Source organism: Maylandia zebra, linkage group LG10 (assembly GCF_041146795.1).
Source record: "Maylandia zebra isolate NMK-2024a linkage group LG10, Mzebra_GT3a, whole genome shotgun sequence".
Taxonomy (NCBI): Eukaryota; Metazoa; Chordata; class Actinopteri; order Cichliformes; family Cichlidae; genus Maylandia; species Maylandia zebra.
In genome coordinates this window covers 15,483,241-15,506,951 of record NC_135176.1, presented here as the reverse complement: position 1 = coordinate 15,506,951, position 23,711 = coordinate 15,483,241, and the positions used below count along the sequence as shown (strand labels likewise).

Below are 23,711 nucleotides of genomic sequence, written 5' to 3'. Positions count from 1 at the left end.
GTATGTATAGGTTGGCACAGATCCAGATGCATCACCAGAAACTTAAGGAAGCGCTGCGCGAAGCCCTTAAGCCACTTGAGGATCTTGACCGCATGTTGAGAGAACAGGAAAGAGAAGGCGATCCTATGGCTGCAATGCGCAGGCGTAAAAAGGACCGTGGCACAAAAACACAAGATATTTAACTCAAAGAGAAGAGGACAGGATTCTCCTGTCAAAAAGACCCGGCATGACTCTCCAGACATCTCTCCACCAAAGAGAAGTCGGAAGTACTCTCCGAATGTCTCTCCTCCCAGGACTAGACCTCACGACTCTCCAGATGTCTCTCCTCCCAGGAGAAGACGTCATGACTCTCCAGATGTCTCTCCTCCCAGGACTAGACCTCACGACTCTCCAGATGTCTCTCCTCCCAGGAGAAGACGTCATGACTCTCCTGATGTCTCTCCTCCCAGGACTAGACCTCACGACTCTCCAGATGTCTCTCCTCCCAGGAGAAGACGTCATGACTCTCCAGATGTCTCTCCTCCCAGGACTAGACCTCACGACTCTCCAGATGTCTCTCCTCCCAGGAGAAGACGTCATGACTCTCCAGATGTCTCTCCTCCCAGGACTAGACCTCATGACTCTCCAGATGTCTCTCCTCCCAAGAGAAGACGTCACGACTCTCCTGTTGTCTCTCCTCCCAAGAGAAGACGTCATGACTCTCCAGATGTCTCTCCTCACAGGACTAGACCTCACGACTCTCCAGATGTCTCTCCTCCCAGGAGAAGACGTCACGACTCTCCTGATGTCTCTCCTCACAGGACTAGACCTCACGACTCTCCAGATGTCTCTCCTCCCAGGAGAAGACGTCATGACTCTCCAGATGTCTCTCCTCCCAGGACTAGACATCACAACTCTCCAGATGTCTCTCCTCCCAAGAGAAGACGTCACGACTCTCCTGATGTCTCTCCTCCCAGGAGAAGACGTCATGACTCTCCAGATGTCTCTCCTCCCAAGAGAAGACGTCACGACTCTCCAGATGTCTCTCCTCCCAGGAGAAGACGCCATGACTCCCCAGGCTTGTCACCACCAAGACAGTGTTCAGGAAAGTCAGAAAAAATGCAAAGTAAAGGTGAGTGATCCATTTAAATTGTAAAGTGGAATCTGGTGTGGCATATGAATAAAAGTAAAAAGCAGAGACCCATTTAACATGAGTTTTGAATTGAAATTTATTTTAAAGACATAGCTTGATCTAATAATAAATCTTTAATTTTTGTTCAAAAGGCATTACAAAATGAAAATTAACAAATTAACTGTGTCTTTGTCAGATTCAGCCTCCAACAAAAGCAAGCTCAGCTCATCCTTGTTAAGTAAAAAACGCTCACCGGATCCTCATCGGTCAGCGGTGGCTAAGAAGGGTCAGAATAGACATGATTCAGACTCGGATCCGTCTCCCCCGAGGAAAAGGCCCCTGAAGGGAAACGCCTCAGACTCCGACCAATCTCCCCCAAGGAGGCCCTCAAAAACTAAACGGGGCTCAGACTCTGACCAGTCTCCACCCAGGGGGCAGCCACCGAGTGGAAGGGACTCGGATGGAGATTTGTCACCACCTCGTAGGCCAGGCCAGTCACAGGTAAGCAGACTGTGTTGGAACAAAGATTAATGTCAAATCTGATTTCACTCAAATGTTATATTTTTCAATTGTCTTTTTTTTTTTTATAACCAGGGCCAAAGGATGCTATCTGGTGGAAAGGCAGGCCTGGTTTCTGTGGACATTTTAAGGAAAGAGCAAAAGGAGAACAGACGCAGAGAAAAACACAATCAGCCACTTGAAGATTTCATCAACTTTTCTCTCTTAAGATTTTTTTACACCCATTGATTGAAGAGCTTCATACAGCTTTGCATCTCATTTCAGCTTATCATCTATATTGTCGTATTTTATTTAGTCCTAAAATTAAATAATGAAGTTTCTACATACTTACCCATTCATCCCCTTTGACCAGATGAATCGCGTAAGGCTCAGACGATTTTCAGAGACAAAAGTGGCAAAAGGAGGGATCTGGATTCAGAGAGAAATGAACAGAAAAAGAAAGCTGGTGAAAAAGCGGCAAGAGACGAGAAATACGCTCAGTGGGGAAAAGGGTAAATGTGCATGATCATTTCAAATATCACAGTTTATGTGATTATATCCACATAAAAAATTATAAAAGTGGTTCAATGGTTTATGTTAAAATGTATGTATAGGTTGGCACAGATCCAGATGCATCACCAGAAACTTAAGGAAGCGCTGCGCGAAGCCCTTAAGCCACTTGAGGATCTTGACCGCATGTTGAGAGAACAGGAAAGAGAAGGCGATCCTATGGCTGCAATGCGCAGGCGTAAAAAGGACCGTGGCACAAAAACACAAGATATTTAACTCAAAGAGAAGAGGACAGGATTCTCCTGTCAAAAAGACCCGGCATGACTCTCCAGACATCTCTCCACCAAAGAGAAGTCGGAAGTACTCTCCGGATGTCTCTCCTCACAGGACAAGACGTCACGACTCTCCAGATGTCTCTCCTCCCAGGACTAGACCTCACGACTCTCCAGATGTCTCTCCTCCCAGGAGAAGACGTCATGACTCTCCAGATGTCTCTCCTCCCAGGACTAGACCTCACGACTCTCCAGATGTCTCTCCTCCCAGGAGAAGACGTCATGACTCTCCTGATGTCTCTCCTCCCAGGACTAGACCTCACGACTCTCCAGATGTCTCTCCTCCCAGGAGAAGACGTCATGACTCTCCAGATGTCTCTCCTCCCAGGACTAGACCTCACGACTCTCCAGATGTCTCTCCTCCCAGGAGAAGACGTCATGACTCTCCAGATGTCTCTCCTCCCAGGACTAGACCTCATGACTCTCCAGATGTCTCTCCTCCCAAGAGAAGACGTCACGACTCTCCTGTTGTCTCTCCTCCCAAGAGAAGACGTCATGACTCTCCAGATGTCTCTCCTCACAGGACTAGACCTCACGACTCTCCAGATGTCTCTCCTCCCAGGAGAAGACGTCACGACTCTCCTGATGTCTCTCCTCACAGGACTAGACCTCACGACTCTCCAGATGTCTCTCCTCCCAGGAGAAGACGTCATGACTCTCCAGATGTCTCTCCTCCCAGGACTAGACATCACAACTCTCCAGATGTCTCTCCTCCCAAGAGAAGACGTCACGACTCTCCTGATGTCTCTCCTCCCAGGAGAAGACGTCATGACTCTCCAGATGTCTCTCCTCCCAAGAGAAGACGTCACGACTCTCCTGATGTCTCTCCTCCCAGGAGAAGACGCCATGACTCCCCAGACTTGTCACCACCAAGACAGTGTTCAGGAAAGTCAGAAAAAATGCAAAGTAAAGGTCAGTGATCCATTTAAATTGTAAAGTGGAATCTGGTGTGGCATATGAATAAAAGTAAAAAGCAGAGACCCATTTAACATGAGTTTTGAATTGAAATTTATTTTAAAGACATAGCTTGATCTAATAATAAATCTTTAATTTTTGTCCAAAAGGCATTACAAAATGAAAATTAACAAATTAACTGTGTCTTTGTCAGATTCAGCCTCCAACAAAAGCAAGCTCAGCTCATCCTTGTTAAGTAAAAAACGCTCACCGGATCCTCATCGGTCAGCGGTGGCTAAGAAGGGTCAGAATAGACATGATTCAGACTCGGATCCGTCTCCCCCGAGGAAAAGGCCCCTGAAGGGAAACGCCTCAGACTCCGACCAATCTCCCCCAAGGAGGCCCTCAAAAACTAAACGGGGCTCAGACTCTGACCAGTCTCCACCCAGGGGGCAGCCACCGAGTGGAAGGGACTCGGATGGAGATTTGTCACCACCTCGTAGGCCAGGCCAGTCACAGGTAAGCAGACTGTGTTGGAACAAAGATTAATGTCAAATCTGATTTCACTCAAATGTTATATTTTTCAATTGTCTTTTTTTTTTTTATAACCAGGGCCAAAGGATGCTATCTGGTGGAAAGGCAGGCCTGGTTTCTGTGGACATTTTAAGGAAAGAGCAAAAGGAGAACAGACGCAGAGAAAAACACAATCAGCCACTTGAAGATTTCATCAACTTTTCTCTCTTAAGATTTTTTTACACCCATTGATTGAAGAGCTTCATACAGCTTTGCATCTCATTTCAGCTTATCATCTATATTGTCGTATTTTATTTAGTCCTAAAATTAAATAATGAAGTTTCTACATACTTACCCATTCATCCCCTTTGACCAGATGAATCGCGTAAGGCTCAGACGATTTTCAGAGACAAAAGTGGCAAAAGGAGGGATCTGGATTCAGAGAGAAATGAACAGAAAAAGAAAGCTGGTGAAAAAGCGGCAACAGACGAGAAATACGCTCAGTGGGGAAAAGGGTAAATGTGCATGATCATTTCAAATATCACAGTTTATGTGATTATATCCACATAAAAAATTATAAAAGTGGTTCAATGGTTTATGTTAAAATGTATGTATAGGTTGGCACAGATCCAGATGCATCACCAGAAACTTAAGGAAGCGCTGCGCGAAGCCCTTAAGCCACTTGAGGATCTTGACCGCATGTTGAGAGAACAGGAAAGAGAAGGCGATCCTATGGCTGCAATGCGCAGGCGTAAAAAGGACCGTGGCACAAAAACACAAGATATTTAACTCAAAGAGAAGAGGACAGGATTCTCCTGTCAAAAAGACCCGGCATGACTCTCCAGACATCTCTCCACCAAAGAGAAGTCGGAAGTACTCTCCGGATGACTCTCCTCACAGGACAAGACGTCACGACTCTCCTGATGTCTCTCCTCCCAGGACTAGACCTCACGACTCTCCAGATGTCTCTCCTCCCAGGAGAAGACGTCATGACTCTCCAGATGTCTCTCCTCCCAGGACTAGACCTCACGACTCTCCAGATGTCTCTCCTCCCAGGAGAAGACGTCATGACTCTCCAGATGTCTCTCCTCCCAGGACTAGACCTCATGACTCTCCAGATGTCTCTCCTCCCAAGAGAAGACGTCACGACTCTCCTGTTGTCTCTCCTCCCAAGAGAAGACGTCATGACTCTCCAGATGTCTCTCCTCACAGGACTAGACCTCACGACTCTCCAGATGTCTCTCCTCCCAGGAGAAGACGTCACGACTCTCCTGATGTCTCTCCTCACAGGACTAGACCTCACGACTCTCCAGATGTCTCTCCTCCCAGGAGAAGACGTCATGACTCTCCAGATGTCTCTCCTCACAGGAGAAGACGTCATGACTCTCCAGATGTCTCTCCTCCCAGGACTAGACATCACAACTCTCCAGATGTCTCTCCTCCCAAGAGAAGACGTCACGACTCTCCTGATGTCTCTCCTCCCAGGAGAAGACGTCATGACTCTCCAGATGTCTCTCCTCCCAAGAGAAGACGTCACGACTCTCCAGATGTCTCTCCTCCCAGGAGAAGACGCCATGACTCCCCAGGCTTGTCACCACCAAGACAGTGTTCAGGAAAGTCAGAAAAAATGCAAAGTAAAGGTCAGTGATCCATTTAAATTGTAAAGTGGAATCTGGTGTGGCATATGAATAAAAGTAAAAAGCAGAGACCCATTTAACATGAGTTTTGAATTGAAATTTATTTTAAAGACATAGCTTGATCTAATAATAAATCTTTAATTTTTGTCCAAAAGGCATTACAAAATGAAAATTAACAAATTAACTGTGTCTTTGTCAGATTCAGCCTCCAACAAAAGCAAGCTCAGCTCATCCTTGTTAAGTAAAAAACGCTCACCGGATCCTCATCGGTCAGCGGTGGCTAAGAAGGGTCAGAATAGACATGATTCAGACTCGGATCCGTCTCCCCCGAGGAAAAGGCCCCTGAAGGGAAACGCCTCAGACTCCGACCAATCTCCCCCAAGGAGGCCCTCAAAAACTAAACGGGGCTCAGACTCTGACCAGTCTCCACCCAGGGGGCAGCCACCGAGTGGAAGGGACTCGGATGGAGATTTGTCACCACCTCGTAGGCCAGGCCAGTCACAGGTAAGCAGACTGTGTTGGAACAAAGATTAATGTCAAATCTGATTTCACTCAAATGTTATATTTTTCAATTGTCTTTTTTTTTTTTATAACCAGGGCCAAAGGATGCTATCTGGTGGAAAGGCAGGCCTGGTTTCTGTGGACATTCTAAGGAAAGAGCAAAAGGAGAACAGACGCAGAGAAAAACACAATCAGCCACTTGAAGGTTTCATCAACTTTTCTCTCTTAAGATTTTTTTACACCCATTGATTGAAGAGCTTCATACAGCTTTGCATCTCATTTCAGCTTATCATCTATATTGTCGTATTTTATTTAGTCCTAAAATTAAATAATGAAGTTTCTACATACTTACCCATTCATCCCCTTTGACCAGATGAATCGCGTAAGGCTCAGACGATTTTCAGAGACAAAAGTGGCAAAAGGAGGGATCTGGATTCAGAGAGAAATGAACAGAAAAAGAAAGCTGGTGAAAAAGCGGCAAGAGACGAGAAATACGCTCAGTGGGGAAAAGGGTAAATGTGCATGATCATTTCAAATATCACAGTTTATGTGATTATATCCACATAAAAAATTATAAAAGTGGTTCAATGGTTTATGTTAAAATGTATGTATAGGTTGGCACAGATCCAGATGCATCACCAGAAACTTAAGGAAGCGCTGCGCGAAGCCCTTAAGCCACTTGAGGATCTTGACCGCATGTTGAGAGAACAGGAAAGAGAAGGCGATCCTATGGCTGCAATGCGCAGGCGTAAAAAGGACCGTGGCACAAAAACACAAGATATTTAACTCAAAGAGAAGAGGACAGGATTCTCCTGTCAAAAAGACCCGGCATGACTCTCCAGACATCTCTCCACCAAAGAGAAGTCGGAAGTACTCTCCGAATGTCTCTCCTCACAGGACAAGACGTCACGACTCTCCTGATGTCTCTCCTCCCAGGACTAGACCTCACGACTCTCCAGATGTCTCTCCTCCCAGGAGAAGACGTCATGACTCTCCAGATGTCTCTCCTCCCAGGACTAGACCTCACGACTCTCCAGATGTCTCTCCTCCCAGGAGAAGACGTCATGACTCTCCTGATGTCTCTCCTCCCAGGACTAGACCTCACGACTCTCCAGATGTCTCTCCTCCCAGGAGAAGACGTCATGACTCTCCAGATGTCTCTCCTCCCAGGACTAGACCTCACGACTCTCCAGATGTCTCTCCTCCCAGGAGAAGACGTCATGACTCTCCAGATGTCTCTCCTCCCAGGAGAAGACGTCATGACTCTCCAGATGTCTCTCCTCCCAGGACTAGACCTCATGACTCTCCAGATGTCTCTCCTCCCAAGAGAAGACGTCACGACTCTCCTGTTGTCTCTCCTCCCAAGAGAAGACGTCATGACTCTCCAGATGTCTCTCCTCACAGGACTAGACCTCACGACTCTCCAGATGTCTCTCCTCCCAGGAGAAGACGTCACGACTCTCCTGATGTCTCTCCTCACAGGACTAGACCTCACGACTCTCCAGATGTCTCTCCTCCCAGGAGAAGACGTCATGACTCTCCAGATGTCTCTCCTCCCAGGACTAGACATCACAACTCTCCAGATGTCTCTCCTCCCAAGAGAAGACGTCACGACTCTCCTGATGTCTCTCCTCCCAGGAGAAGACGTCATGACTCTCCAGATGTCTCTCCTCCCAAGAGAAGACGTCACGACTCTCCAGATGTCTCTCCTCCCAGGAGAAGACGCCATGACTCCCCAGGCTTGTCACCACCAAGACAGTGTTCAGGAAAGTCAGAAAAAATGCAAAGTAAAGGTGAGTGATCCATTTAAATTGTAAAGTGGAATCTGGTGTGGCATATGAATAAAAGTAAAAAGCAGAGACCCATTTAACATGAGTTTTGAATTGAAATTTATTTTAAAGACATAGCTTGATCTAATAATAAATCTTTAATTTTTGTCCAAAAGGCATTACAAAATGAAAATTAACAAATTAACTGTGTCTTTGTCAGATTCAGCCTCCAACAAAAGCAAGCTCAGCTCATCCTTGTTAAGTAAAAAACGCTCACCGGATCCTCATCGGTCAGCGGTGGCTAAGAAGGGTCAGAATAGACATGATTCAGACTCGGATCCGTCTCCCCCGAGGAAAAGGCCCCTGAAGGGAAACGCCTCAGACTCCGACCAATCTCCCCCAAGGAGGCCCTCAAAAACTAAACGGGGCTCAGACTCTGACCAGTCTCCACCCAGGGGGCAGCCACCGAGTGGAAGGGACTCGGATGGAGATTTGTCACCACCTCGTAGGCCAGGCCAGTCACAGGTAAGCAGACTGTGTTGGAACAAAGATTAATGTCAAATCTGATTTCACTCAAATGTTATATTTTTCAATTGTCTTTTTTTTTTTTATAACCAGGGCCAAAGGATGCTATCTGGTGGAAAGGCAGGCCTGGTTTCTGTGGACATTTTAAGGAAAGAGCAAAAGGAGAACAGACGCAGAGAAAAACACAATCAGCCACTTGAAGGTTTCATCAACTTTTCTCTCTTAAGATTTTTTTACACCCATTGATTGAAGAGCTTCATACAGCTTTGCATCTCATTTCAGCTTATCATCTATATTGTCGTATTTTATTTAGTCCTAAAATTAAATAATGAAGTTTCTACATACTTACCCATTCATCCCCTTTGACCAGATGAATCGCGTAAGGCTCAGACGATTTTCAGAGACAAAAGTGGCAAAAGGAGGGATCTGGATTCAGAGAGAAATGAACAGAAAAAGAAAGCTGGTGAAAAAGCGGCAAGAGACGAGAAATACGCTCAGTGGGGAAAAGGGTAAATGTGCATGATCATTTCAAATATCACAGTTTATGTGATTATATCCACATAAAAAATTATAAAAGTGGTTCAATGGTTTATGTTAAAATGTATGTATAGGTTGGCACAGATCCAGATGCATCAGCAGAAACTTAAGGAAGCGCTGCGCGAAGCCCTTAAGCCACTTGAGGATCTTGACCGCATGTTGAGAGAACAGGAAAGAGAAGGCGATCCTATGGCTGCAATGCGCAGGCGTAAAAAGGACCGTGGCACAAAAACACAAGATATTTAACTCAAAGAGAAGAGGACAGGATTCTCCTGTCAAAAAGACCCGGCATGACTCTCCAGACATCTCTCCACCAAAGAGAAGTCGGAAGTACTCTCCGGATGTCTCTCCTCACAGGACAAGACGTCACGACTCTCCTGATGTCTCTCCTCCCAGGACTAGACCTCACGACTCTCCAGATGTCTCTCCTCCCAGGAGAAGACGTCATGACTCTCCAGATGTCTCTCCTCCCAGGACTAGACCTCACGACTCTCCAGATGTCTCTCCTCCCAGGAGAAGACGTCATGACTCTCCTGATGTCTCTCCTCCCAGGACTAGACCTCACGACTCTCCAGATGTCTCTCCTCCCAGGAGAAGACGTCATGACTCTCCAGATGTCTCTCCTCCCAGGACTAGACCTCACGACTCTCCAGATGTCTCTCCTCCCAGGAGAAGACGTCATGACTCTCCAGATGTCTCTCCTCCCAGGACTAGACCTCATGACTCTCCAGATGTCTCTCCTCCCAAGAGAAGACGTCACGACTCTCCTGTTGTCTCTCCTCCCAAGAGAAGACGTCATGACTCTCCAGATGTCTCTCCTCACAGGACTAGACCTCACGACTCTCCAGATGTCTCTCCTCCCAGGAGAAGACGTCACGACTCTCCTGATGTCTCTCCTCACAGGAGAAGACGTCATGACTCTCCAGATGTCTCTCCTCCCAGGACTAGACATCACAACTCTCCAGATGTCTCTCCTCCCAAGAGAAGACGTCACGACTCTCCTGATGTCTCTCCTCCCAGGAGAAGACGTCATGACTCTCCAGATGTCTCTCCTCCCAAGAGAAGACGTCACGACTCTCCAGATGTCTCTCCTCCCAGGAGAAGACGCCATGACTCCCCAGGCTTGTCACCACCAAGACAGTGTTCAGGAAAGTCAGAAAAAATGCAAAGTAAAGGTCAGTGATCCATTTAAATTGTAAAGTGGAATCTGGTGTGGCATATGAATAAAAGTAAAAAGCAGAGACCCATTTAACATGAGTTTTGAATTGAAATTTATTTTAAAGACATAGCTTGATCTAATAATAAATCTTTAATTTTTGTCCAAAAGGCATTACAAAATGAAAATTAACAAATTAACTGTGTCTTTGTCAGATTCAGCCTCCAACAAAAGCAAGCTCAGCTCATCCTTGTTAAGTAAAAAACGCTCACCGGATCCTCATCGGTCAGCGGTGGCTAAGAAGGGTCAGAATAGACATGATTCAGACTCGGATCCGTCTCCCCCGAGGAAAAGGCCCCTGAAGGGAAACGCCTCAGACTCCGACCAATCTCCCCCAAGGAGGCCCTCAAAAACTAAACGGGGCTCAGACTCTGACCAGTCTCCACCCAGGGGGCAGCCACCGAGTGGAAGGGACTCGGATGGAGATTTGTCACCACCTCGTAGGCCAGGCCAGTCACAGGTAAGCAGACTGTGTTGGAACAAAGATTAATGTCAAATCTGATTTCACTCAAATGTTATATTTTTCAATTGTCTTTTTTTTTTTTATAACCAGGGCCAAAGGATGCTATCTGGTGGAAAGGCAGGCCTGGTTTCTGTGGACATTCTAAGGAAAGAGCAAAAGGAGAACAGACGCAGAGAAAAACACAATCAGCCACTTGAAGATTTCATCAACTTTTCTCTCTTAAGATTTTTTTACACCCATTGATTGAAGAGCTTCATACAGCTTTGCATCTCATTTCAGCTTATCATCTATATTGTCGTATTTTATTTAGTCCTAAAATTAAATAATGAAGTTTCTACATACTTACCCATTCATCCCCTTTGACCAGATGAATCGCGTAAGGCTCAGACGATTTTCAGAGACAAAAGTGGCAAAAGGAGGGATCTGGATTCAGAGAGAAATGAACAGAAAAAGAAAGCTGGTGAAAAAGCGGCAAGAGACGAGAAATACGCTCAGTGGGGAAAAGGGTAAATGTGCATGATCATTTCAAATATCACAGTTTATGTGATTATATCCACATAAAAAATTATAAAAGTGGTTCAATGGTTTATGTTAAAATGTATGTATAGGTTGGCACAGATCCAGATGCATCAGCAGAAACTTAAGGAAGCGCTGCGCGAAGCCCTTAAGCCACTTGAGGATCTTGACCGCATGTTGAGAGAACAGGAAAGAGAAGGCGATCCTATGGCTGCAATGCGCAGGCGTAAAAAGGACCGTGGCACAAAAACACAAGATATTTAACTCAAAGAGAAGAGGACAGGATTCTCCTGTCAAAAAGACCCGGCATGACTCTCCAGACATCTCTCCACCAAAGAGAAGTCGGAAGTACTCTCCGGATGTCTCTCCTCACAGGACAAGACGTCACGACTCTCCTGATGTCTCTCCTCCCAGGACTAGACCTCACGACTCTCCAGATGTCTCTCCTCCCAGGAGAAGACGTCATGACTCTCCAGATGTCTCTCCTCCCAGGACTAGACCTCATGACTCTCCAGATGTCTCTCCTCCCAGGAGAAGACGTCATGACTCTCCAGATGTCTCTCCTCCCAGGACTAGACCTCACGACTCTCCAGATGTCTCTCCTCCCAGGAGAAGACTTCATGACTCTCCTGATGTCTCTCCTCCCAGGACTAGACCTCACGACTCTCCAGATGTCTCTCCTCCCAGGAGAAGACGTCATGACTCTCCAGATGTCTCTCCTCCCAGGACTAGACCTCACGACTCTCCAGATGTCTCTCCTCCCAGGAGAAGACGTCATGACTCTCCAGATGTCTCTCCTCCCAGGACTAGACCTCATGACTCTCCAGATGTCTCTCCTCCCAAGAGAAGACGTCACGACTCTCCTGTTGTCTCTCCTCCCAAGAGAAGACGTCATGACTCTCCAGATGTCTCTCCTCACAGGACTAGACCTCACGACTCTCCAGATGTCTCTCCTCCCAGGAGAAGACGTCACGACTCTCCTGATGTCTCTCCTCACAGGACTAGACCTCACGACTCTCCAGATGTCTCTCCTCCCAGGAGAAGACGTCATGACTCTCCAGATGTCTCTCCTCCCAGGACTAGACATCACAACTCTCCAGATGTCTCTCCTCCCAGGAGAAGACGTCACGACTCTCCTGATGTCTCTCCTCCCAGGAGAAGACGTCATGACTCTCCAGATGTCTCTCCTCCCAAGAGAAGACGTCACGACTCTCCAGATGTCTCTCCTCCCAGGAGAAGACGCCATGACTCTCCAGATGTCTCTCCTCCCAGGAGAAGACGCCATGACTCCCCAGACTTGTCACCACCAAGACAGTGTTCAGGAAAGTCAGAAAAAATGCAAAGTAAAGGTCAGTGATCCATTTAAATTGTAAAGTGGAATCTGGTGTGGCATATGAATAAAAGTAAAAAGCAGAGACCCATTTAACATGAGTTTTGAATTGAAATTTATTTTAAAGACATAGCTTGATCTAATAATAAATCTTTAATTTTTGTCCAAAAGGCATTACAAAATGAAAATTAACAAATTAACTGTGTCTTTGTCAGATTCAGCCTCCAACAAAAGCAAGCTCAGCTCATCCTTGTTAAGTAAAAAACGCTCACCGGATCCTCATCGGTCAGCGGTGGCTAAGAAGGGTTAGAATAGACATGATTCAGACTCGGATCCGTCTCCCCCGAGGAAAAGGCCCCTGAAGGGAAACGCCTCAGACTCCGACCAATCTCCCCCAAGGAGGCCCTCAAAAACTAAACGGGGCTCAGACTCTGACCAGTCTCCACCCAGGGGGCAGCCACCGAGTGGAAGGGACTCGGATGGAGATTTGTCACCACCTCGTAGGCCAGGCCAGTCACAGGTAAGCAGACTGTGTTGGAACAAAGATTAATGTCAAATCTGATTTCACTCAAATGTTATATTTTTCAATTGTCTTTTTTTTTTTTATAACCAGGGCCAAAGGATGCTATCTGGTGGAAAGGCAGGCCTGGTTTCTGTGGACATTTTAAGGAAAGAGCAAAAGGAGAACAGACGCAGAGAAAAACACAATCAGCCACTTGAAGGTTTCATCAACTTTTCTCTCTTAAGATTTTTTTACACCCATTGATTGAAGAGCTTCATACAGCTTTGCATCTCATTTCAGCTTATCATCTATATTGTCGTATTTTATTTAGTCCTAAAATTAAATAATGAAGTTTCTACATACTTACCCATTCATCCCCTTTGACCAGATGAATCGCGTAAGGCTCAGACGATTTTCAGAGACAAAAGTGGCAAAAGGAGGGATCTGAATTCAGAGAGAAATGAACAGAAAAAGAAAGCTGGTGAAAAAGCGGCAAGAGACGAGAAATACGCTCAGTGGGGAAAAGGGTAAATGTGCATGATCATTTCAAATATCACAGTTTATGTGATTATATCCACATAAAAAATTATAAAAGTGGTTCAATGGTTTATGTTAAAATGTATGTATAGGTTGGCACAGATCCAGATGCATCACCAGAAACTTAAGGAAGCGCTGCGCGAAGCCCTTAAGCCACTTGAGGATCTTGACCGCATGTTGAGAGAACAGGAAAGAGAAGGCGATCCTATGGCTGCAATGCGCAGGCGTAAAAAGGACCGTGGCACAAAAACACAAGATATTTAACATTACATATGTTTTATTTTATTTATGACTTTATTTTATTTCACCAGGTCAATCCTTGTAAGAAGCTTTTAAATAGCAGCAGTTTTGCTTTTGCTACTGTTTGTATTTTTATTTATTTGTATGTTTGTTTTGATTTTTGTAGAGAAACCTCGATATAAAGGCCCTGCTCCACCTCCAAACCGGTTCAATATTCCACCGGGGTACCGCTGGGACGGAGTTGACAGGTAGAGTTTGTGCATCGGTGACAGAGGAAAACTGTTGAGGACAGAACTGTAGTTTAATATTGAATGTTTTTAATACACACATCAGTTTGTCATTTTGCACATTAATGGTAAAGAAATTGTGATCATTTTTTTCCACGTCTATATTAAATTTGCGCCTAATTGAATGGATTGTCTTTGGCCTTTTAGCTTGTCGTATCATAATTAATAGGGTTATTTTATTTGTGTCTTGCAGGTCAAATGGTTTTGAACAGAAACGCTACCAGAGGATAAAAAGGCTGTGCAGGAAGCGGCCTATAAATGGAGTGTGGAGGATATGTAAAGGCTTTCAGAAAATGATGAATCTGGAGCAGAGCTAAAGAGCACACCTTCTCAACCTTTATGTATAATTTTTATGCTGTTAGAACAACAAGACTAGATGCATCTACGCAGCAAAAGTTCTTTTTTAAATAAACTACATAGAAGAATTTGTTTCACCTTTCCAAACCCTTTTGATACTGTACCATGTGTATCAGATGGAACTGTACAGAAAAATGAAGTGAAGCATGTTCACAATTTTTGTAAGAAGTTATTCACCGTGGAGCAGAAGCTGTTGTGGTTTCAGTGTTTTATTAAAGAATGTTTTTGTAATGCATTGTCCCAAGAGTGTTCAGGCACCTGTAACTTGGATAGCATTTGACATTCAGTCTTTTTTAGATCATTTTATACACTTACCACCCATTTTATTAGGCAACAGTAACTCAAATAACCGCTTGTTACAACCAACATATTTTGGTCCTGGACATAGAAATAGAGACATGTCCCTCATGACTCCAAATGAAACGTAGTGCACAGCAACCAAATGCTGAAAGAGAGTGTCCACAGCTGACTGTCGATGGTATGGTATAGCTGTGAGGCGTTTGTGTACAAGATAAATGCACATTTGAGAGTTCTGTGGTGTAGCTAAAAAAGACTGGCCTACAGAGATGTGAAAAAAGCGGCATTCAAATAAGTCATTCCTTGCCATATTAATCAGGGAGTACATACACTGACAGGATGCTGTGACTCTCACAGTGAGGGAATCAGGTTGGGCTCTAATATTTTTTCTAGCAATGTCCGATTCAGTCTAACATCTGTAAAAGTTTTAAGGCACTTTCCACCAGCACTGTCAAAAAGAATTATGGAAGAATGATTTGTAGAATCAAGGAATCGGTGTCCTGGTTGCACATGCTGGACCAATGGCTTAATAACACAACAATGCTATTGCCTTTAATCTGTCACTATCTATGCTATTGATTATGGTGTAATTATATAAAATTATTATTTTTTTTAAAAAAGTGACAGTATTGTGCAATGAATAAAAAGTTTTATTTATAAACTTTTTATTTTTATAAAAAGTATTATTTATTATTATAATAAACCTTACTTCATATAAACTACACAAAGTGTTCTCTAAGTACGGAGACATCCAGCGGCTCCGGCTGGTCCGGGACATTGTCACGGGTTTCTCCAAAAGATATGCCTTCATTGAGTACAAAGAGGAGCGATCTGTGGTCGGGACAGCTAACAAGCTGGTGGTCGACCAGCATGAAGTGTTCGTGGATTTTGAGCAAGAGAGGACTCTTAAAGGATGGGTGCCGCGGCGGCTCGGCGGCGGGCTTGGAGGGAAAAAGGAATCCGGACAGCTGCGGTTCGGCGGCAGGGACAGGCCTTTCCGTAAACCCATCAATCTCGGGGTAGACCCGGTGCAGGAACGAGGTGGTGGTGGTGGTGGTGGAGGGAGGGAGTGGGGCAGACCAAGCGGGAGAGCCAGAGAGGATCGGGACCGACACAGAACAGAAGAGTGGGGCAACAGAGGAAGGAGAGATGACCGGGACAGAGGCCGAGAGTGGGATGACCGCAGGCACGGAGACAGGAGCAGGCACCGGGACCGGAGATGAAGCATGTGGCTGCACTTCAGCGGTACTGCAAGACTGACGGATGGTTCAAAGCACAGCTGAAGGCTTTCAAAGGAGGACAGTGAATGAGTGTGTGACTTGGATAACTGTTTGTGTGAAAGGTTACTTTTTTGTATGCTGATATTCTTCAGATTGTACTGTATGGTAATCAGGACTCTGCCTGTGGCTGTCATATTCAGTTCTTCTCAGGGAAGTCTCAGGAATGACAAAGTAGGGTTGTTGTGATGCATTGAGTTTTTCCTTTCCAGTCACCTTTCTCACTCACTATGTATTAATAGACCTCTCTGCATTGAATCATATCTGTTATTAACCTCTGTCTCTCTTCCACAGCATGTCTTTATCCTGTCTTCCTTCTCTCACCCCAACCGGTCGCAGCAGATGGCCCCGCCCCTCCCTGAGCCTGGTTCTGCCGGAGGTTTCTTCCTGTTAAAAGGGAGTTTTTCCTTCCCACTGTCGCCAAAGTGCTTGCTCATAGGGGGTCATATGATTGTTGGGTTTTTCTCTATGAAGCGCCTTGAGGCGACTTTTGTTGTGATTTGGCGCTATATAAATAAAATTGAATTGAATTGAATTGAAATTGTGTTTTGTTGGGGTTTTTTTTTTTTTACAAGTCTTTATTCTAGCGAAAAAATTACAATACGGGTGGTGTCCAGCCAAATGAGGCTTACATCCCGGATGTCAAACATGAGCGCCAGCAGCCAGAATCACTGCTTAAGAGTCCAATTGGATTGCTTTGGGAAATCGGAACTGTACTTTTATACAGTTATCATAAATATTATTACCCCACATATACAATTCAAATTTTATTTCTTGCAATTTAAGTCCCAACAGACTTTTTTCCCCATTTACTACAGAATGTTGTTTATCATGTAGATAAACTGAGACAAACAAAACTGCATTTCTTTTTCTGATATTAAGATATTCCAGGGATTAAATGCATAGTTAAACTTCTTTTCACTGACAGAAAGGGAAGTTTCGCTGGTCCGGCCCACTCAAGGTCAAAGGCTATATGTGACTCGCAATGTAAAATGAGTTTGCAGTTTTGTTTTGTTTTTAAAAAAGCATAAGTTTAAGAGCACATTGTCAGCCCCATTTCTTTAAAAAAAAAAAAGTAAATCAGATTATATCATAAACAATAAAATTCGTCATTGTTTTGAAATCTAAGGTGTTACTGTTTGTCAAAGTGTTGCAACATGTTTAAGATTTCCCAAGTTGGGTAGTTTTCCAGTGTAGCCTCATGTGACCCCTGTTTTCAGAGTTGGTAATGATGTGTTGTGCAAGATTTATACTTGAGGGAAGAAAACTCAGTATTCAAACACATTTACTCCTTTTTCCATATACATGCAACTCAGGAATTTGAATCAAATGCTTACTCAAATCAAATCAAAATCAAATCAAATCACTTTTATTGTCACATCACATGTGCAGGCACACTGGCACAGCACATGCGAGTGAAATTCTTGTGTGCGAGCCCCACAAGCAACAGAGATGTGCAAACACAACAACACAAACGAGCAAAATACAAGAATGGCCAACCTGAAACTAATAAATATATGTACAATATATAATAGTGTATGCATTTCTGGATGTGTATACTAAATATTTTCCTACGTGTGTGTGTGTGTGTGTGTGTGTGTGTGTGTGTGTGTGTGTGTGTATATACACATTTTTACAAATTAAATAGTAAAAAAATAAAATAAAATAATAATAATAATAATAATAATAAAATATATAAAATATACAGAGTTGAATATGTGCAAAACAAGTGGCATTTATATACAGTGTGGAGTGCATAATGTTGAAGTTCCAGTAGTGAAGCTGAGGTGTCTATGACGTGTTCAGCAGTCTGATGGCCTGGTGGAAGAAGCTGTCTCTCAGTCTGCTGGTACGGGACCGGATGCTGCAGAACCTCCTTCCTGATGGAAGTAGTCTGAACAGTTTATGGCTGGGGTGACTGGAGTCCTTGATGATCCTCCCCGCTTTCCTCAGGCAGCGCTTCCTGTAGATGTCTTGGAGGGAGGGAAGCTCACCTCCAATTATCCGTTCAGAGCACCGCACTACTCGCTGGAGAGCTTTGCAGTTGTAGGCGGTGCTGTTGCCATACCAGGTGGTGATGCATCCAGTGAGGATGCTCTCAATGGCACAGTGATAGAAGGTCCTGAGGATGCGGGGGCTCATGCCGAATCTTTTCAGTCTCCTGAGAAAGAAGAGGCGCTGCTGCGCCTTCTTCACTGTTTTGTTTGTGTGTACTGACCACGTAAGATCCTCAGCCAGATGTACTCCAAGGAACCGGAAGCTGCTCACTCTCTCCACAGCAGCGCCGTTGATGGTGATGGGGGTGTGTACTTCTCTGCACCTCCGGAAGTCCACTATCAACTCCTTTGTCTTTGCGACGTTGAGGGTGAGATGGTTGTCTTGACACCAGTGGGTCAGGGCGCTGACCTCCTCCCTGTAAGCCGTCTCATCACCGTTGGTGATAAGACCCACCACTGTAGTGTCGTCCGCAAACTTCACAATGATGTTGGAGCTGTTAGTGGCTGTGCAGTCGTAGGTGTAGAGTGAGTACAGGAGAGGGCTCAGTACACACCCCTGTCTGTCAGACAGGAAGCTAAGGATCCAGCTGCAGAGGGAGCTGCTCAGTCCTAGATCCTGCAGTTTCCTGTCCAGCTTCGAGGGAACGATGGTATTGAATGCTGAGCTGTAATCTACAAACAGCATCCTCACATACGTGTCTCTCTTCTCCAGGTGTGACAGGGCAGTGTGTAGTGTCAGGGCTATGGCATCATCAGTGGACCTGTTGTGGCGGTATGCAAACTGTAGAGGGTCCAGTGAGTCGGGTAGTGCAGAGCAGATGAAGTCCCTGACCAGCTACTCAGCTCTTACTCAGCCATCTGATCCTCGGTCCTGCCCAGTGAGGTCAATCAGCTTTCGGTTATGGGTCACTGGGTGGATTCTTAATGTCACGGCGACGGATGGCCGGTACTGAATAGGACCCAGGTGCAGGAACCCAGAGCGGAGACGGTAGATGATTTAATAGTTTATTACGGTTAAGTGCAAGGGGAACAAAACAAAGGGAAACGTGGCAAAGACAGAAAATGACGAGACGTGGAGCCTTGGTGTGGCGTGCCCAGGGGAACGTGGCTAGGGCGAGGGAACGAGGCCTGGGAAGTGGAACGGAGCTGAGTGGGGAACAGTCACACTGAGGGGAGAGGATATAGAAGTTAAGCAGGTAGTGAAGGCAGCTCAGAAGTGGCCAGAATAAGAGCAGCAATTCTTACTTTGCAGTTAGGGACCTGGAGTGTTTGAGAGGGGGGTGATGAAGATCCAGGGGAGGCTGAGTGGCGTGGAAAGGCTGACCTGAGATCCGGGGCTCCAGATGGAGTGTGATGGCAGGAGGGCAGGCAGGTGAGGCACAGAGGGATTTCCAAAATGATCACTAGATATTCCGAGTCCGGAGGTGGAGTGAGCCAGGGTGGGTACAGCGACTGTAGCACAAAAGAGTCTTAGTTAGTAAGATGAATCACAGCAAGAACTTGAGACACAAGACCTGTTACCAACATGGGTTGATGACGAACTGGCAGTGAGTGAACATCGATGTGTGGTTTAAATCCCTCTGGCTTGATAGCCTGCAATAGGCTCCAGGTGTGCAGGAGCTGGAGTTGGCCCTGCCCAGGGGCGGATCCCAGGTCAGTTCAGGAGCCTAATGGAAACTCCAGCCACCCGCCGTAGACCATGACACTTAAACTGTGCACAAGTATTTCTGAAGTCATCAATATGAAAGATGACGGGAAATGAATCTCTTATTTCATTAAAAGGTAATTCTCTAATGTACCAGAAAAAAACAAGAGGTAGAACCAACTTTTATTTCCAAGTATGTTCTGAGTAGTAAGCTGTCAATTGTAGTGTTATTTATACGAAGAGACAATGAAGTTAGTGCAAACACATATACGTCAAACACACTGAAAACTGAGGCTTTTTTCCACTGGTTTGTGTTTATTACTGTATGATTATTGGGAATACATGCTGGGACAAGACAAATTTCAAGCATTTGTTAAATATGACTTTGACATTTAATATTAATCATGCATGTATGCAAACATGCAAGATGATTTCCACTGCCACTTAGAAGTCATGCTTAGCTGGTCTTTGCCTTCCACCGTACCCGACATTCACGATGGGCCAGCCTGGGTAAGTCTCTCTTTGGACCGTGCTGAAGTTGATCCTGTGAATCAGAAGAATCAGAGCACGCAGACACAGAGTAGCTGCTCCCTACATGAAGGACACTGTGATGATGATAAACCTGCTCTCACCTGAACGCAGGGTTAATGCCAATGTTGTCAGGCTGCGGGAAAGCAGGTGTCCGCCTCCTGTGGCAGGAGGATGGGGGAGGGAAGTCTTTCTGATACTGAGACTGCATCTGGGCTGTTTCCTGTTCGTTTTTTGCTGCTGCTGACATGTGATCACGGTTGCCTTCTTGCTCATTCCCTCTCACTTCTCTGTCCTCGCGTCTGTTTCCTCTTCCTGTTTATCATGAGGATGCAGGAGGAGAATGGTGAGATTCCTGTTGTGTGTTACAGCCTGCTGAAGGGTAATCAGAACTTTGCTAAAGGCAGAATTTCATCAACAGTAATCACACTTTCCATAAATAAACTTTCTTACTTTCTTGATCATACTACATGTATTACACTATTTGCTTTTTTCATTTTAATCTTGAGAGAATAATACTTTATACATAAATGAGATGAAATGTTCTTATGAATATAAATCATTTGCTTTGGATGTCGCAGAGCTGTGTGAAGGACACGGGAACACATACACAAATAATTACTGCTGAGGGCAATCCAATCCTGTGTCTGTGAGTAAGAGTGGCAGGAATTTCACTGCACAGCAGAGAAAACAATATCACTCCTCCAGATGCTCTGTGTCTATAACAGCATTTTCACATTTAACCTTATATGGTCTTTCTTATGTTCTATTTGAGGTATTAAATACTTTATTACAGTGTTTTTCAGTTTAATGGCAGTGTAGGGTTTTTTTTTAATCTAAGCTTTAATCACAAAATCACCTTTATAATCTCTACCATCTCTGCCTTCTCACTCATAGCACACTGCCCAAACCATTTCCAAGACACACACATGCACTGAACAGAAAGCCACAGCCTTGCGTGCACTGTGCCATCATAAATGAGTCTTATCTTTATACAGACATGATGAGTTTACTCTCTAGGGTGAGCCAAGTCTGTTGACCTTTGCCTGGATCTTGGTCTGGGATAGGCCTGAAGCAGAAAGCCTCACGTGATGTGGTCTCCATCTTAGCAGGTGTGTCCGGGTAGAGGAGGAATCCTAAAAAGGGTGAAACGTAGACTGTTGACTCTTGTTCCCCTTTTTTAAACCCACTACTTTGGAGTGATTCCAGTTAGCACAGAACATGTAGCCCAACGCTGTTCACAGTTTCTGAAATCTTTCCAGTTAGGTCTCTTTTTCACAGCTTGTTTACTTTGCATATAAATTCTATAAAATATGCGTAATGGCAGTGACAATAAATCATTCACACAGACCTGATTTTTGTGACAACAAAACAAAGTTTTATTTCTGTCTGTTTATTTAGTGATGTGCACCGAGATTAAAGCGAGATCAGAAATAATGACGGTAATTTTGAATCCTTTTGTTATTTCTTGACTAGGACATTGTTTCTATTTCTGTTTTACTCTTTTCAGTGTTTGAACTTTCTTTCATTTTTGAAAAAAACGATGCAATGTTTTACTGTATTTCTTTCTTTGATCCCACTGGGAGCCGTGAAACTAATGGAGTTATTTGTGCAAGGGGAGGGAGGGAGGGTGGTGTGGGGGGTGATGAGTGCAGTGGTGGGAACAGAGCTTTGCTGACTGATACCTCCATGTTAACCCTGGAAAGACTTGAGAACATTTCCCAGCTTTCATTTTCATCCTCGTTCCCATTTGTGAAGCCTAAGATTCACTCTGTAATTTTAACTTTCTTCACCAGATGCAGAGGGTTTTTGTTTTTTGAAATTAGTTTTGTCATGCCGCTCTCTCCCTTTAAAAAAAAAAACATTCGAAAAACAAAAAGAAGCACCACGAGATTCAGAGGTTCGGTAGACCTTGTACCGAGACATACTCAGTATGTGGGTTAGGAGAACAACGGATAAAAATTGGGGGAAATTGGATAAAAAGGATAAAAAAAAAGAACACTCACATACTGAAAATGCACAACATAGTGGTAAAAGTCTCAGACAAATAGGGTTTAAAATGACATCTTCCGCCAACACCTCAGATTATTGTTGTCATATATTATAGTAAGTGATTTGCAAGCTTGTGAGGAATTTACAATAAACAAAAAAATACCTTAAAAAGGATTGCATCACTTAAGAGTTTTTCCATAAATATAAGACTACCTGCTGAAAAGTGCAGGCTCAAACAAGCCCTCTAATGTGAAAAAAGTAATGCTGGATTCATGTCAAAGACGCAGGGAACATTGCTGAGTTCTAGCCAAATGCCCCAGGGTAACTACTGAATGGGAAACTTGTCATTTTCTCTTCCCCCCTTCTTTTTTCCCATTCCTTTCTTGGCTTGGTGTGTCACTTAACACTGCTGTGGTCAAATTTATTTTGCCATCATCACACTTGGTACTGTGCAGCCACCCTTGCAAGACATTTAAACGCATTAACTTTGGAAACAAGGCTTAGCTCGGCACTTCTAGCTTACGGGTGCTGATATTTTATGCCTGTCTGTCAGCAAGACAAACTACCAAGTCAAGCTTGGTGGACAGGTGAAGCGAATCCAGATCACTTTTATTTTAAATTCAAAAACAGATCGTTGGCTTTAGTGGAGAATGGAGTCTCTGGCCAACTTTCTAGTTTACTTATTACCTAGTTGAATCAGTTTTTAAAAAATGGTCATCCAGCCTTTATTTTAATAATATTACTTATAAAAATTCTCATTTTGGAGCATATTCCCTTTTAAACCTGTCTGACTGAACTCACGGACCAAAGTTTCAGGATTCTGGTACTTCATCTGCTTTATTGTCCCAGCTGGTTACTGCTCTATCTGCCAGCCACCGGTGAACAACAGAACACCATGACTACTGCAGTAAACAAGCTTTAAGAAGCTCTTTGTATAAGCGGGCACACAAACACTCACAGTGCAGAGAAATATAGGAAGTAGAGGGTAACACGGCAGAAAGCTTATGTGTTTTTTTAAAGGAAGGTAAGCATTACAGTCACAATGCCCTCCATTTTAAATTTCATAGTTATTATTCTTGGATTTGGTAGTTTTTTTTTTAATTAAATTCTGATAGTTTTTTTGTCTTACTTTTTAATGCATCTTTTCTAAAACTTTTTTAGGAGCAGACACCAAAGATTTAGAACATCGGGTGATGCCAGTGATCCAGGAACCAGCAGACAAAATGTTCTTTGAAAATGCCAGCCTGCAGCAACCACGTCGCCACCACGAATTCTTTCTGCGCAGTAGACCCTACAGGGGCGAACCACCAACAGTGGCAGGTAAAGTCCTGCTGCTCCTTCATACCAGCAACAGATAAAGTTACTTATGCTCTCAAATCCTCCACTGTCAGCTTTAATCATCTAAATTAGTGTTTGTAAAAAAAGCTCAGTGGCAAAGGAAAAAAAGAAAGAAAGTTCAAACACTGAAAAGAGTAAAACAGAAATAGAAACAATGTCCTAGTCAAGAAATAACAAAAGGATTCAAAATTACCGTCATTATTTCTGATCTCGCTTTAATCTCGGTGCACATCACTAAATAAACAGACAGAAATAAAACTTTGTTTTGTTGTCACAAAAATCAGGTCTGTGTGAATGATTAATTGTCACTGCCATTACGCATATTTTATAGAATTTATATGCAAAGTAAACAAGCTGTGAAA

At 44.2% G+C, this 23,711-nt stretch overlaps 5 protein-coding genes across 5 annotated transcripts; all 5 read left to right on the top strand.

Moving 5' to 3' along the window:
* Positions 1 to 26: 26 nt before the first annotated feature.
* On the top strand, positions 27 to 2,317 carry LOC143420720 (uncharacterized). Its single transcript, XM_076888833.1, has 5 exons — positions 27 to 57; positions 101 to 1,111; positions 1,308 to 1,612; positions 1,706 to 2,121; positions 2,224 to 2,317. The coding sequence occupies exons 1-4, from the start codon at positions 27 to 29 to the stop codon at positions 1,856 to 1,858; spliced, it is 1,500 nt and encodes a 499-aa protein (XP_076744948.1). The 3' UTR covers positions 1,859 to 2,121; positions 2,224 to 2,317.
* LOC112435411 (uncharacterized) lies at positions 1,983 to 6,704 on the top strand. Its single transcript, XM_076888832.1, has 9 exons — positions 1,983 to 2,121; positions 2,314 to 3,363; positions 3,560 to 3,864; positions 3,958 to 4,373; positions 4,476 to 5,498; positions 5,695 to 5,999; positions 6,093 to 6,201; positions 6,370 to 6,508; positions 6,611 to 6,704. Exons 1-4 carry the CDS (start codon positions 1,983 to 1,985, stop codon positions 4,108 to 4,110), a joined length of 1,647 nt encoding a protein of 548 aa, XP_076744947.1. The 3' UTR covers positions 4,111 to 4,373; positions 4,476 to 5,498; positions 5,695 to 5,999; positions 6,093 to 6,201; positions 6,370 to 6,508; positions 6,611 to 6,704.
* LOC143420719 (uncharacterized) lies at positions 4,492 to 9,267 on the top strand. The gene is made up of 8 exons (XM_076888831.1): positions 4,492 to 4,609; positions 5,701 to 5,999; positions 6,093 to 6,201; positions 6,701 to 7,789; positions 7,986 to 8,290; positions 8,384 to 8,492; positions 8,661 to 8,799; positions 8,902 to 9,267. The coding sequence occupies exons 1-8, from the start codon at positions 4,492 to 4,494 to the stop codon at positions 9,071 to 9,073; spliced, it is 2,340 nt and encodes a 779-aa protein (XP_076744946.1). The 3' UTR covers positions 9,074 to 9,267.
* A 669-nt stretch (positions 9,268 to 9,936) lies between these two features.
* On the top strand, positions 9,937 to 12,706 carry LOC112435409 (uncharacterized). Its single transcript, XM_076888830.1, has 5 exons — positions 9,937 to 9,979; positions 10,205 to 10,503; positions 10,597 to 10,675; positions 11,205 to 12,371; positions 12,568 to 12,706. Exons 1-5 carry the CDS (start codon positions 9,937 to 9,939, stop codon positions 12,660 to 12,662), a joined length of 1,683 nt encoding a protein of 560 aa, XP_076744945.1. The 3' UTR covers positions 12,663 to 12,706.
* Positions 12,707 to 12,739: 33 nt separating this feature from the next.
* LOC143420828 (BUD13 homolog) lies at positions 12,740 to 14,506 on the top strand. The gene is made up of 4 exons (XM_076889160.1): positions 12,740 to 12,872; positions 12,966 to 13,074; positions 13,798 to 13,879; positions 14,112 to 14,506. The coding sequence occupies exons 2-4, from the start codon at positions 12,975 to 12,977 to the stop codon at positions 14,233 to 14,235; spliced, it is 306 nt and encodes a 101-aa protein (XP_076745275.1). The 5' UTR covers positions 12,740 to 12,872; positions 12,966 to 12,974; the 3' UTR covers positions 14,236 to 14,506.
* Positions 14,507 to 23,711: the final 9,205 nt, after the last annotated feature.

Excerpts from the sequence above, each read along its gene's own strand:
- LOC143420720 (XM_076888833.1), top strand. The coding sequence starts at position 27 with ATGCATCACCAGAAACTTAAGGAAGCGCTGC. Across the intron at positions 1,112-1,307 it reads AGAAAAAATGCAAAGTAAAG|ATTCAGCCTCCAACAAAAGC; the intron begins GTGAGTGATCCA and ends TGTCTTTGTCAG. Across the intron at positions 1,613-1,705 it reads GTAGGCCAGGCCAGTCACAG|GGCCAAAGGATGCTATCTGG; the intron begins GTAAGCAGACTG and ends TTTTATAACCAG.
- LOC112435411 (XM_076888832.1), top strand. The coding sequence starts at position 1,983 with ATGAATCGCGTAAGGCTCAGACGATTTTCAGAGACAAAAGTGGCAAAA. Across the intron at positions 2,122-2,313 it reads TACGCTCAGTGGGGAAAAGG|AGAACAGGAAAGAGAAGGCG; the intron begins GTAAATGTGCAT and ends CCGCATGTTGAG. Across the intron at positions 3,865-3,957 it reads GTAGGCCAGGCCAGTCACAG|GGCCAAAGGATGCTATCTGG; the intron begins GTAAGCAGACTG and ends TTTTATAACCAG.
- LOC143420719 (XM_076888831.1), top strand. The coding sequence starts at position 4,492 with ATGCATCACCAGAAACTTAAGGAAGCGCTGCGCGAAGCCCTTAAGCCA. Across the intron at positions 6,000-6,092 it reads GTAGGCCAGGCCAGTCACAG|GGCCAAAGGATGCTATCTGG; the intron begins GTAAGCAGACTG and ends TTTTATAACCAG. Across the intron at positions 8,800-8,901 it reads TACGCTCAGTGGGGAAAAGG|GTTGGCACAGATCCAGATGC; the intron begins GTAAATGTGCAT and ends ATGTATGTATAG.
- LOC112435409 (XM_076888830.1), top strand. The coding sequence starts at position 9,937 with ATGACTCCCCAGGCTTGTCACCACCAAGACAGTGTTCAGGAAA. Across the intron at positions 10,504-10,596 it reads GTAGGCCAGGCCAGTCACAG|GGCCAAAGGATGCTATCTGG; the intron begins GTAAGCAGACTG and ends TTTTATAACCAG. Across the intron at positions 10,676-11,204 it reads AGAGCAAAAGGAGAACAGAC|AGAACAGGAAAGAGAAGGCG; the intron begins GCAGAGAAAAAC and ends CCGCATGTTGAG.
- LOC143420828 (XM_076889160.1), top strand. The coding sequence starts at position 12,975 with ATGCTATCTGGTGGAAAGGCAGGCCTGGTTTCTGTGGACATTTTAAGG. Across the intron at positions 13,075-13,797 it reads ACACAATCAGCCACTTGAAG|AGAAACCTCGATATAAAGGC; the intron begins GTTTCATCAACT and ends TGATTTTTGTAG. Across the intron at positions 13,880-14,111 it reads CGCTGGGACGGAGTTGACAG|GTCAAATGGTTTTGAACAGA; the intron begins GTAGAGTTTGTG and ends TGTGTCTTGCAG.